The sequence below is a fragment of the Anser anser genome, assembly GCF_964211835.1.
Source record: "Anser anser genome assembly, chromosome: 8".
In the NCBI taxonomy this organism is placed as follows: Eukaryota; Metazoa; Chordata; class Aves; order Anseriformes; family Anatidae; genus Anser; species Anser anser.
Genome location: NC_139728.1, coordinates 8,693,744 through 8,707,558, shown reverse-complemented (window position 1 = coordinate 8,707,558; position 13,815 = coordinate 8,693,744). Strand labels below are relative to the sequence as shown.

The 13,815-nt window shown below is 40.6% G+C and overlaps 1 protein-coding gene across 8 annotated transcripts in view; it reads left to right on the top strand.

Moving 5' to 3' along the window:
- Window positions 1-13,815, top strand: part of MTA1 (metastasis associated 1) — an 81,771-nt gene that overhangs the window by 36,519 nt on the left and 31,437 nt on the right. For all 8 annotated transcript variants that reach the window (XM_083847651.1, XM_083847648.1, XM_083847646.1 and 5 more), the window contains exons 8-11: window positions 2,512-2,611; window positions 4,030-4,218; window positions 5,316-5,390; window positions 13,510-13,568. In XM_083847651.1, the coding sequence (XP_083703777.1) occupies window positions 2,512-2,611; window positions 4,030-4,218; window positions 5,316-5,390; window positions 13,510-13,568 (423 nt within the window). The remainder of the gene's footprint in view (window positions 1-2,511; window positions 2,612-4,029; window positions 4,219-5,315; window positions 5,391-13,509; window positions 13,569-13,815) is intronic.

Below are 13,815 nucleotides of genomic sequence, written 5' to 3'. Positions count from 1 at the left end.
TGACTTGCAGGGCAGCCTGCTGCAGCCAAGGGCTTTAGCCCTGGAAAGTGGAGTTAAGCCTACATTTCAGGTACTCTCTTGGATTTGGCTCTGGTGCTGTCAGACATCTGCTTCTTGGTTTTTACCCTCTTGAATTATCTTGCTCTTGAATTTTCTGAGTTTTCCTGAGCGTGGCATTGGTGTGTACGTAGTGGGTAAGGTAATGGGATGTCTCCTGAGGAGGTAACATGAGAGCTTGTGCACGAGAATTTGTCTGGACGGGGCCCTCTAGTTCTGACTGGAGCTGTTGAATGATGCAACAAGGGTGCGTTTATGAAATGGCAGTAAATGTTTTCAACATGTTGAATGATACAAGCTTAGGGAAATACTGGAGAAAAAAAAAAAGGATTGAGGAAAATCGAGGAGCTGGTGAAATGTGTTTTAGGAACTCAAACGTGTATACGCAGAAATACGCAACAATATTGATTTTTTTTCTATGTACTTTGAAGAGAAAGCTTGCTATTATTATGAACTTCAGCCAAAAGTTTTAAAAACAGCTACTCTGAATTGCAGCACTTTAAAACCTTTGTATGGGTGTTTGGGCCTTGCATGAAGTTCCAGTAACGGGGAGCTGAGAATGAAAGTAGGTAGGTTAAGATGGAAAAATGTGTTAATTGCTGTCCAGATTGAAGAAAATCTGACAGTTCAGAATCTATCAGTACATTTTTGTCTTTAGTTAAGCATGTGCTTTTTGTTCTCTAGGCTTTTTTTTAAGGTTCATAAAATCTTTAGTGTTATGTCTACACTAAGGAATCACCATAAAATTTAAGCTCTTGAAGTTTCACTGTGCTGCTTACACAATACATCGCTGTTTCCCTTGACCTGTGCCAACAGTAAATTCAAACTTGCTGAACTAAGTGATTTATGGGTAACAGATTAATTCTACTTAATCAGGTGGACGTAGGGAAATGGATGAAAGTGGGGAGAGGATAATCTCCACCAGCAGCGCGGAACAAGCGGATGAAGGAGCGATGGGGAGAGCTGGAATGTTTCCAGCGAAGGGTATTCCAGCTTCTTGACAAGCCTGCAGTTTCACAGTTGCTTCTAATCAAGTGAAGTACAAGATACCACCACCACCACCACCAAAAAGCTCATTTGCTGGGCTGTTTTTCAGCAGCGTTAATTTAAATTTGCCACTCGGCCATGCAGTTTTGGTGTTAGGAAGTCCTAGAAGGAAGCCAGAGGATAGAATTGCCCCCATGGATGGGCCTTTGCACTTGCCTTGGTTTAGAGTGACTGCGGAGCTGCTTTGTGATGGTGGTTTCCACCTCGTGCAGGCTTTTGGTGGTGACGCTGTTTTTAGTAGTTCTGGCTGTTTGCTGCTGCCTGCTCGGTTTGCTGAGAGCTGCTTGAGGCTGCCTGCTGCAAAGAGTTGCTGAACAGATCAGCATAAAGATTGCTTCTGCCCAGAATCAGCAAAGTGATCCAGCATATAATTAGGTACACACACACACGTTCTGGAGATGGGGAATCCATGAACCAGGGACGGGGATGAGTGGGTAGGAGGCTGGGGAGGAGGTGAGCTGTGGGCGTGCACCAAAACCTGGGTGAGGGAAGCAGCTTTGGCTTTTGGCCAAACTCCATTATTTGACGGACTCCTGCCTAAGTATTTACCTTTCCTCCTCTAATGCACTGCTTGGCACTAGAGTTTTCCCCCCTGTGCACTCAAACTAGTCTGGGAAAGCAATCCGAGTGGGGGGAAAAATGGATTTTTTTTGTTGTTGTTGTAGCTGCTCAGAGGAGTTCAGCTCTAGTTCACTGTGCAAGAGCATTCCCAACTGTGTGCCACGATAAGCATCGAGGGCAGAGGGAATTACTGGAACCAATGTTCCTGTTAAAGATTTCTCCAGCTAATTTCTTTAGGGATAAAATGAGGAGCATGGGAATTGTGGCCTAACGAGCAGGAGCGGCTGGCATTGGGAAGCATTTGAGAATTGCTATACTCCTATGCGGTCTATATAATATATGCACTTACAGCATTATACTATGTTGTAAAATAAAGACTATTTTAATTTGAGACTTAGGAAAGTGATTGTTACTGCGTTTTTTTTCTCTGTTTGGTCTTGGCATCTGTCTCCGTACCTCTGGACAATGTAGCACTGCTCATGCCATTGTGGAAAAGATTTTGTGCCATTCATAAAGCTCACTTGTGATCAGTTTCTGTTAAACTTTAATGCAGAGGTCTGTGCTGAGAGATAGGGGATAAGATGGTTCAAAACTCCCCGTTTGTGATCTTCAAGTCTCGTTGTTTTCTCTCCTAAGCACTCTTGGTCACGTGAACCAAGTACAGTAAAGCGTCTCTAATAACAAACCACATTTGAAGAGGCTGGTCTCTGGCTCGGAACTAGCGCCAAACCACGTAGTCTTTGTACTGAGAAACGGAGTCTGCTGATCTCAAAAAGTGTTGGTTGGGTGTTGATATTTATGCTTGCTTTGCCTGCAAAGTTAATGCTCCATTTTAATTTCTTTCAGGTCTGTTGGTACATTTGCCCGAGCCCTGGATTGCAGTAGTTCTGTCAGACAGCCAAGTTTACACATGAGTGCTGCAGCAGCCTCTAGGGATATCACATTGGTAAGATTTTTAAGAGGACCTTCAGTTATTGAGAGATGTAAAATAATTCACCTCAGCAATAACAGTTGGCAAAAGGAGAGGGACAGATGGACTGTAATTGTGGCCTGCTGTGAACCAGATCTTGTCTTTGTAAAGGAATTCTTTATTTACATATGAAGTAACTTTTTTTCTGGCGTTGTGCCTTTTATGATCAATCATGGTTAAATCTTGATTTTTTTTTTTAATTTTTTTAATTAAATTTTTTTGACCATGCTTCATAGCACATCTCTTGCTTGGGCTTAGTAGTGGTCTTGAATGCACGCGATTATCTGCCTGTCTGCAGTGCTGTAGTGCCAGAATGCCACTCCTTATCGCTTCCCAACTGCCACTGGCATCCTTGGGCAAATTGTCTTGGGGGGAAAAGTTTGTGGTCAGATAAGAAATTTCAGTTGATCAAGTTCTTTCCTTTGAGCTTCGTTTTTGTCTACCTAAGGACTGGTGATATTGTTGTTAATATTCTAAAATTATGAAGATTCTGAATAGATAAGAGGAAAGGGAAAAGGTAAATTTCTATACTAGAGAGAGTTTATAGAAATGTGAATAAAATTTATGAAGTCTCCAGAGTACTGTTATCAAAGCCTCACCTCATAACTGAGTAATGTGAAATTGTATGTAGAACAAATTCTAGGATAAAACATTGTAGATTGATTATGCACGTGCAGAGAACTCTGGTATGATGAGAGGCAAGTGGCATCCTGATTTAAAACTACAGAAATCAAGAAATAAAGCCAAGCTTTCATTTACTAATACCAATTCCTCACTCTCAACGTGTTCTTATCCCTTGTAAATCACAAGTCTCAGACAGTCGTAGCTCAGCTTTCTGAGGGATAATTGCTCGTGGGAGAAACTCTTCCTACTCAGCTCTGATACGTGACTTAAATCCTTTTTGGGATTTGTGACCTTTGGGACAAGTGTGTGTTTAAATATTCGTTTTTATATATAATTCTTGTGGATTATTTTCTTTGTGGACAAAGAAAGTGCATGGATAACTTTATTAAAAAACACACCCTCAGACCTCTATCTTTATGCTCCACCTGTTGATGATGCCTAACGGGGCTGCTTAGTCCTGGTGAGTGGGGCTCTGTCCCCTACATCTTCTTAACAGCAGTGCTACAGCGTTGGTGCTGGGTAGTAGATAAAGTAGCAGTTATTCAGATGCAGATGCTCATGTTCCAAAAATCTCTCTATTGTTAGTGAATATTGGACCTGTACACTGACAATTATTGTGAGTCTCAGACTGGAACAAGTTCGTATTGGTTGTAGAATACAGCACCCTCAAATCTCACTGCGTGGTTTGTGTTACTGCTGTTTCATTGCTAAGCATTTTCCCCCCTGGATGCTTGTCCTTATGTTTGTTTTTCTCTTTTACGACGATGTAGTTCCATGCGATGGACACTTTGCACAAAAATGTCTATGACATTTCCAAGGCAATCTCTGCGCTTGTGCCACAAGGTGGGCCAGTCCTGTGCAGAGATGAAATGGAGGAGTGGTCTGCTTCGGAGGCAAACCTCTTCGAGGAAGCACTAGAAAAATACGGAAAAGATTTCACTGACATTCAGCAAGATTTTGTAAGTATGTAAAATGGGGGCCCACGTGGTGCGACTGGGTCTGATCAGTGACAGAGCTGGTTTACAGCTTGTCTAAACAGAGTTGTTTGTCTTTGTTTTGAAGAGGAGGGCTTTGGACTGGAGCATGTGCCTTGCAGTAAATTGGGGAAAAGCAGACCTCATACTGAAGACAGCCTGCTGTACAGTCAGAATTTCAAATCACCAATGATAGATTTTCCTTCAGAGATGTTAATTTAAAATAGTCTGCTCCACTACCGCTGGGAGAGGATTTAGGAAAGTGTTGTGACAGCCTGGCTACTGTAGATTAATTTGTATTTGAAAGAGTATTGAGCCTTCTGAAAAATGAAAATTTAGTCACTCTTACGTTATTTCAAAAAAGGCTCTGTGAAAGTTTTAAAAAGGAATCTTGGGCATTCAGGGGAAGTGTCCTGCAGTTTGGCCGAATCTCCACCCTAGGTGTTCAGCCTGCAGTTTGAATGGAGCACTGTAAAGAGAGCCAAGTTTCACTGTATCACGCCTCGAGTCCTCAGAACAAAGCGAGTAGTGTCAGTGTTGCCTGTCCTGTGCTCTAATCTTTTAGATGGAGGGACTTGGAAGCAGCACAACACTCTGTGGTCCTGCTGAAAGCCTTGTGCTTTTCACGCAGAGAACAGCTGGTATGGCACATTTCTGTTAGTAGTTATTATTTTATTATTTTTATAGGCCAGCTACATAGGAGCGGAGAAAACTGGAGTTGTGATAACTGGTTCTTGCTCGAGTCTTTTCTCAAGCAGCAAGACTGTCTCAGCCAGTGGGCTCCCTTCCACGTTGTGCCTCTCTTGAATGGTTTACTGTGGAGCCAGTGCAGCATGAAGATTTACCTGTAACGTGCTCTGTTTCTACACTGAAAGCACTGTTTTTTGAAAGGCCATTTAATTTATCCTGGGGCCCATGTGCATCTAATGTCCTTAGGAGATAACAAACACTTTTTTTTTTGCTAGCAGGGTTAGTAGTTGCAAACTCTGCTTTAAGCTGTCTGTCACAGGAATCCCGTGAATTTCAGTGAGGCTGTGTGCCAGCTCCCTGCAATGACTGTTGCTTTTCCTTTATGTCCTTAGCTCCCATGGAAGTCCTTAACAAGCATAATAGAGTATTACTATATGTGGAAAACGACAGACAGATACGTTCAGCAGGTAAGAGTCAGAATCACCTCTTTCATTCCAAGAGAAGCTGTTTTACTTGCCGCTGAAACCAAGCAGTTGCTTTGTTCTTCTTTGTGGGGTTCAGCCTTTCCTATAGGTGGATTCTGTAATCATCTGAAGCACCAAATAATCTCTTGTCGCTAAATTCATCAGCCATTCTGTAGATAAATACTTGTGGCATTGTCATTTGTGGTTTTTTTCATGTTTGCTGCTACTTTACTTGGAGCTTTCAAATGTCTGTTTTGGAATTCAGTAGCTTGAGGAAGAGTGTACAGTTAATCTCTGCCAATAACTCTGTTCAAGGTCAGCAGTAATTTCAGTTTTAGCTTTTTATGGGGGAGTGGGCAGTAGCTGTACAACAGGCAATCATCATTATCCCCCACCTCTGCTTGTCCATGACTTTGATTGCAGACGCAAGGAATCTCCCCCATGGAAGTGCTGTAAGTAGAGCGTTTGGGAAGCATTGATGGCTCAAATTCCCAGACTCATTATACTTGAGAATCAACTTTGACTAGTGTTTACAGTAATTTTTATCTCCTACTTGTTTAAATACAAAGGTTGCTTGGTACCTTAAATAACGAAAGCACAATGCAAGAAGCATGCAAAATGTCTTTAGAATATCGGTTACTGAAAAATATTTACAATATTTAATAGGAAAATTAATTAAAAGGGAGAAATAAATAATGTATTTTTTATGGTAATTATCAGTATAATGTTTAGGCATCTATTTAAAGTATTACAAAACGTGTAGGCACAGTAATGTCCTGCCTTGACTTGCTTCATTAGATACACAGCCTATGATAAAGATGCAATGCCTGGGGCATTGACCGGTATTTGGCATGTACTTGGCCACCAAGGTCTGCGGTGCGATCTTCTGATTGCAATACTGCTTAACTTACAGAGGGCGACTCAGGACAAATCAGAATACTTTTTGAATTAGTTCTGTATTACCTTTTTTTTTTTAAAATAATAATAAGCAGCATTAATAGTTGCATCCTCATTCCTATATTTTCCAAGCTCATTCCTGGATGGAAATTTTTCCTTCTGATAAGGAAATGCTTGGTGGGACAGTGGTGGAAGCTGTCGTGGTGGAGAAAAAATGTATAGTGAGTGCTGCTGTACTGTCGTGACTATAGCCATTTAGGAGACGAGCTGAGTGTACTCAACCTGTACTGTACTCAGTATTTGCACTGAGATGAATCAGTTAGTCTTCTCCTTCTGTGCATTTTTTATCTCACCTCTCTTCTTGTAAAGATAAAAATCCATCTAGCAATGTGCTAGGTATCAGAAAAGGTAAGGAAAGTTATTTTATCTGATAGTGAAAACTAGAAGCTTAAATAGACTGTTGCATGAAATATCACCCCTGTGCAGTCAAACCAGCAAGCAGTAGTAGGAATTAGGAACGGTTAGAGGCAAAAGCAGCGCTATCCTGCTCAGAAAATCCATGATACACTTGCATCTTTGAAGTTCTGTTTAGGCACATCTCAAGGTATGTAACAGTGTGGGGGCTGAGAAACAAGAGGTTCAGAGGTGCCCACTCTTGGATACCGTGGGAGACAGGTTAGCGTTGTGGTCCGGGTGTTTGCTTTCAGCCCCGGGGGCTCTGGAGGGTTAGGGGCACAGTGGGTGGTAGTATGCAGCAGTAAGATCAAGGTCTTGAGATGCTGATTCCAGTCGTAGACAACAGAGAAAAAGCAAATATTTTGTGGAAGGAGAGACCGCTACAGAAATGGTGCTTTCCCTAGGAAGTGGTTAAGTTCTTTTGCTCTTTCCACTTTTATGAACTTTTTTATTATAAAGACAAAATTGCAGAAGGGATAGTTGCATAAAAAGCTTTATTTGTTCTCGCAGCAATAAAGTAACACCCCCACGCACAGTTTCTTATATTGTTTTGCTGTATTCTTACGCAGTGAGTTTTCTGCAATGGTGATAATGTTGTACCTCACGTGTGCTGCCCAGCAGTGTACCACGGAGTGGGATTTGGGGAAAACTTCCAATTAGAGGCTGTGCACTTAGGAGAGAGCATGAGCATAAGCTGAACAGGTAGAAATTGCAGAACAGAGATATCGCACCAATTAAGTTTGAACTGAGCTGAAGACTTCATCTCAAATTCCCAGATTGTGCAAGCAAATAATACTATTAAACATTTATAAAAAGCTTGGGGGAGCTATCTATATATAACCACAAAGAAAGCATAGGAAGTTGTATTTGAAATAATGGTGCATTGCATTTATTTTTTACTTGGCATGCCCCAAGTCTTTGACAAAGCGCATCTCTCACCATTTTTTCCATCTGTTTCTTCAGTGTTTTGTCTGTGTGAATTCTCTCCTTAGCCTAATACCACAAAATGGTTCTGGGGCTAACAGCATTTTCATACTTCAGATACTGAAAACATGCTAAGTAAGGATATGACAAGCGTGTATCCTGAGTTGTTTCACTTTCGCTTGTCCTTCTTTTAAGGGGATGATTAAAGTACCTTCTAAGTCTGTATGTTACTGTCTTAAAACCACAACAAACCAAAAAACTTAACTTGCTCATTCTTGTAGACTCTTTCGCTGAATGCACTTAAAAACATCTGTTTAGACCGTCTATTTTTGTGAATTATACAAGTTCATAATTAAGGTTTTGTCACAAGCAAACTGCTTGTTTTGAAAACCAGTTAGTGGGAACTGTTTACTTCCCTCTGTATTTCCTTTGAGATTTTCTTGGAGCAAGAAAGCACTCTGTCATAATCTTGAAGAAGAATCTATCTGTTTCTGGACTTTGAGGAAGCTAAATTTTGAGCTGACTTTCACAAAAGGCCTTTTCTCAGAACTGAACAGTAAGGGTAGTGCAGAGTCCTGTGCAAGCCTAAACCAAGAATTCCAGTAGTCAGATCAATCTGGACGCGAATAACAGAAGGTGTGCTGGCATACACAAGTGTTTGTGCTTGTATGGAGGGGAAGAAGAAGGCGTGATGCTTGGTATTCCTACTTAATATAGCATTTCCTTGTCTTGTGGGTAGCATAACGTGAGATGGATGCAAAATGACCTCTTTTGGAGCATGTTCTTGGATCTCTTACACAGTGATTTCTATTTGGCTTGAACTCCACCTTACTTCCGACACTTAACAGCATTAACTAGAAGTTCAGTCACTTCAAGAGGAGGTCAAACCCTACAAGCAGAGACTTGCTTGAGAAGGAATAATTCTCCTGCAGTGTCAGCACAGAAATCATGGTCCGATGCACGGTCCTGAATGTATGTCCAAAGTGATCCCCAAAGCAGTTCTTTCAGAGTTGTCCTGAAGAAAATGAGGGAAAGGCCAAATTCAGTATCCCATATCTTGTTTGAATGCATCTTTTTTTTTTTTGAGTCAGATTTCACATGTCAATTCACAAGAGCATATATTTCTGATTTGGACAGGTTTGAAATTGCATCCACTGGCTAACTGCTGGTGGTGGCTTTCCCCAGCAATTCCAAAGCTCTTTAAAAGTTCCGTGATGTTTGGGCGTGCCTATGTTTTCATTCAAAATGAAATTTGTGTTTTTATGCAGTTGTGTGTTCCAGGATGATTTTTTGTTTTTAGTTTTAAAATCCAAGTGCTTTTGCTGTGTTGTGTAACAGGAGGGGAAGTCCTGAAACCTTTAAAGCATACCACTCTCCAGCTGTTGAGATGCACTTGAGAATTGCTCAGGGCATGGCACTGACAAATGATCATTTGAATTAGTTTTATGTGTTTTTTAGAGTTAGACTTCAATTTTACTTTTTCATTTGTGCTTGAGCATGAAACTTCCAAAAGGAAGATCAAGCATTACAAATTTCTACTCTGTTGTCTTTTTGTTACGTGGAAGTCCCATTTTAAAATTGCAGCATGTCAAAGATGAATTAGGAGGAAGAGACAGAATCAGTTTTAAGGTATGCACAGCATTGAAAAAAAAACAAATGTGAAAGAGAAGATGGAGAATTGCAAGTGCCATTAAATATGACTACATGAGGTAGGGAGTGCAAAGGGTGGAGCTCTGGGTAAGTCTTGATGCAGTTAGATAACATCTTTATTAAGGAAAGCTAACCTTTGTACCTAGCCAAGAGCTGTGTGTGACATCTTAATGTACTAGCCTTCATAAAGTACTGCGTGCTAGGAGAATAGAAATAACATAAAAGAAATGCTTTTCCACAGACGTAGGACATGTTATCCCAAAACACCTCCTAGTAAGCCTACAGTAACATGGAACTATGGTAATTTTGGCAAGCAAGTGACAGAGACTGTAGGTACTGCATGCCAGTGCTGAGATGTGTTGCAGGAGCTCAGGCAGCTGGAAGCAGTTCTGCCAACTGCATCGTGGACTAATTGCCTCCCCCCTGCCTCCCAGCAGCACTCGTGTGTGTGCTGAGAGGTTTTTTGGGGGGCAGGAAAGCAGTGTGAAAGTTTTCCCCTAAATCCAGAAAGTGCAAGTTAGAGGCTATTCTTCTTCCCCAGCATGAACCAAAAGAGGCTAAGTATTAGAGGGTATCTGAGCTGCCCCTGCACCATCTACCAACCCAACTCTTGCATTGCGGACCTTGAAATATCTCTTGCATTCCTGTTTCTTCTGTTATTTTCTCTTTATAAGCCATTCACTTTTTAGAAAATGCCCACAAATGTTTCTTTGCTGTGATACGTCACGTTTTAAGACTCTTTCAAACTCTAGAATGAAAGATGTTAAATCCAGGGAGAGGCTATGTAAAGGAGAGGTGTTTGCACCAGCTTGAATGTACAGGATTTTAAAGTATTTTAATCCCTTGGTCTCTGTGGGATTAAAAAAAAAAAAAGTTGGTAACATCTCCCTGTTATAGATAGGGAAAATATGAGGTAAGTATGAGGATATACTTAAGATATGCAATTATAAATAACTCAGAGACAAAAGATTTCATTTAGGCCAAGCTTCTAGAAGAAGTTACAAATGCTCAGGATGTTGGTTTTTTTTTTTGTGGATGAGAACATTCCTAACTACATCCAGCAACATTAAGAATTTATAGCATAAATATGCTTCAGGCACAAATCAACTGATAACTGGCAAAGGACCTAGGAAAGCACTTCTCTGTGAAGGGACTGTGCTGAAGTTGTGTGGGACTACGTGTCGGGCACCTTTCTTTGTACCTTCTGTTTTCAGTCACTGTCGGAATAGGAAGCTCATGAAATCTGCTCTATTGATTCTTCACGGCCACAAATGCTTAGTGCAAAACCAACCTCTTCTTAGCCCCAGTACATTGTGGAACCTTCTGGTATCCTGGTATCCTGCTCTGTAATAAAGGCAAAACATCTCATATGGCTTGTGCTTTGATTTCACGGCAGCTGTAGGAGATAAGGGGGTATTGCTAGGCCCAGGTGACCTGTGGCAGTTATTAGCTTAGAGCTTGCACCGTGGTCATCAGTCATGTGCAAAATCTGGTGTGAGGTTAGCATTCATCACTACTTTACGAAAATGTTGCTTAACAAGCTAAATTAACCGTGCCTCCGAGGCAAATGACTTTACGTTGTGGATATCAGAATATTTCAGCTGCTGGAAATGCTTTGTGTTTGCATGAAGCTTTTCTGCTCGTAGATTTCCAAGACTGTCACAACATAATGTCTCTAGATAGCGCCCTTGGGAGCTTTTGTCAAGAACACTGCAGCTATTTTCCCCCCAACAATTTGCACTAGAAATCTGGTGGAAATTTAAAAAACAAAACAAAAGAGTTCTCTACCAGTGCAAGTTCCCTGAATTTCCTGCCTTGGCCTCAAGGAAATACGATTCTTGTACAAGGTTCATCAAGCAGTATTTTAAATGTTTATCAGCACCTGATGTTAGACTTCCTTGTAATTCCTGGGGAGAGCGGGAGAAGAAGGCTTGTTTTCCAGTCCAGGCTGAGGGTGGAGCAGCCTTCAGCTCCTGAAGATGACCATGCATCTCACTGAAGGAGGATTTTTTTGGGATAGTATTTCTCTGGAAGTTAAAGAAGGTTTTCTGGTGCTATTGGAGAGCCACTTACTTGCACAGCGCTTGTTGATGCCTAGATAAAACAACTTCAGAAGGCGTTTTGAAAATGCTCAGCGTGGAATTTCTGGGCTTTATACGGAGGGAGAACCTATTTAATTATCTTACTGATTGCCAATACAGAATGTATTGTTGGTTGCTCCAATGCTGCAGGATTGATAAGTATCATCTCCATGAGGTCTGTTTGGGCTTTCTCAAGGACAGCTTTGGGGTAGCTGTCTGTGTCTGAGACCAGATTTAGTAGAAGCAACCAACATGGGAAGCAAGAAGTCTGCTTTTGGATGCAGCTTTCTGAAGGCATACTCATAGTCTCTGAATCCCTTCCAGTAGTTGTTTGTTTTTCTCAGTCCTTGTTCTCTTGTCTGACACCTTCATTCTTTGATTTCTAAGATGGATTGACTATTATTTGCTGGAAAAGGTAAGAGGGAATTCTTTAGGAGTCTAGAGAGTTTAGGCGAGAAACTGTCAGGCTGTCAAATGGAAAACTGTTGCTTAAGACCGCCCCTCTGATCAAAGCGAGCTTCATGCATACTGGAAGCTTTTACTTCATTATTTTTATGTGTCCATAGTGTCCCTGTAAAGAGAATGTGTATAGTCCTATTTTTTTTAAGTGAGCAGCCTCAAGGCATTTTTTTCCTCAAGGAAAATAACTAAAGCAAAAGTATCTGCATAGAAATAAAAAGCACAAGAAAATGTCATAAATTTGAAAAAAAGTTAAACTAATCTGTTTGCCTAGGATATGTGTAAAACCCCCAGCAAACCCTGCATTGCTGGTTTGTCTGGAAAACATCGTCATTACTGTCTGCAGGCTGCTGTTACTGACGTGGATGTTGAAGGGCATGGACCCTGCTTCAGCAGGAGAGGAGTAGAGGCCTCCAGAGGTTTCTTTCACCCTAAATTCACTTAGTTCATGTAATAAAGAGGAAATGTGAACCTTCAAATATCTTTCTAAAAAAAAAAGTGAAGGTTTGAGTAATAAAAGGGATTCTTGGCCAGTTAGTAAAGCTCCTGCTAGTTGTCTTCTTCTTGTGCCATGTTCAGAAAGGAAAGGAGCTGTACCGTTCTGGGGGAATTGCTTCTCTACCTACCATTGGAAGGATCGCATAATCCACCTGTTCCACAAACGTGGATGGAAGTTAATGGCTGGTCTTAACAAAATAAGGCCATGTAGAGACAAATTGTGTGTACCCATGCTCTGAAAGGCTACTTTTTGTGCATGTTTCTCATCGAACATCACACCCTGTGATGTTCCTTAATATCTCCTGGGAAAGGTGGTGGGTGGTGTTTTTTTTAACGGGGAGCTGACTGTTTGGTGTAGTTAACCTCTCCCTTTTTATCCCCTTGATGTTCTTTGCTACCTGGCCCCTGAGATTTGTGCCTCGGGGTTATTTCCTTTTATCTGAAAGGGGCATAATCAGTAGTTTTTGTCTACCTAAAGCCTTTCACCTTTAGAAAGTGCAAATGTATGGCTTGCCCATGGCTGATGTTTAGTGTGAAGTGATTACCTACCATAATTAACAAACCTATTGGGTGTTGCTGTGTCTGTTTTTTAGTTAAGCTTGTAGCCTTTTTAAGTTTTAAAGAAAATCTCCAGTGTGAGTCAGTTTTCAATCAGTTAAAAAATAAATAAAAAGAGAACTATCAGCAAAAAAAGTCTTCCTTCAAATTCTTTGAATTGCTTCAGCTGTTGGGGAAAAATGATGGAGAAGGTGTTTTGCTATCCTTGTTATTATCCGGTTGTTGCATATTATCAAAGAGGACAAGTACAGGCTGATACGTTGGATCTTTCTCTGCAGGGGAAGATAAAGGGTTATGGGGCAAACAATGTATGAATTTGTATTGGAATGAATGGGAATAAAAAAAAATTTGTATAAATGGTAGTTTTGTAATCTCATTAACTCTTTCGAAGTGCTGTGTATGTAGTCATTTACTACCCACAATTGTTTTCAGAGTATTTTTTTCCTGTTGGAAAAGGATAGCTGCTCAGTGAAATTAAAAAACTTGTTTGTTAATGAGTGCTAACGTTTTCACTGGTGACTTACTTTACTCCCAGGTAAAATAGCCCTTATTTTCTTTTTATTCTAACTTTTTTCTGTTGTTTTTCTTTCTTTTTAAAGAAACGATTGAAAGCAGCAGAAGCAGAAAGCAAGCTAAAACAAGTGTATATACCCAACTAGTAAGTATCTTTCTGTATTGTTTTGTTTTTTTTTATTTTATTATAGAGGGTCTGGTGTAGCAGTTTCCATGGCCTGCCAGTATTATATATTAGCTTTAATTATATAATGAGAGACATAGTTGAACAAACAATGTCACAGAGTTACTAAATTAGGTTACCGATATAATGAGCCTTCTGCTGATGCTTAAATAGGCTTGAATTCCTTTTTATTTTAGCTGAGTTAATGCTAAGCACCCAGATGCTAATA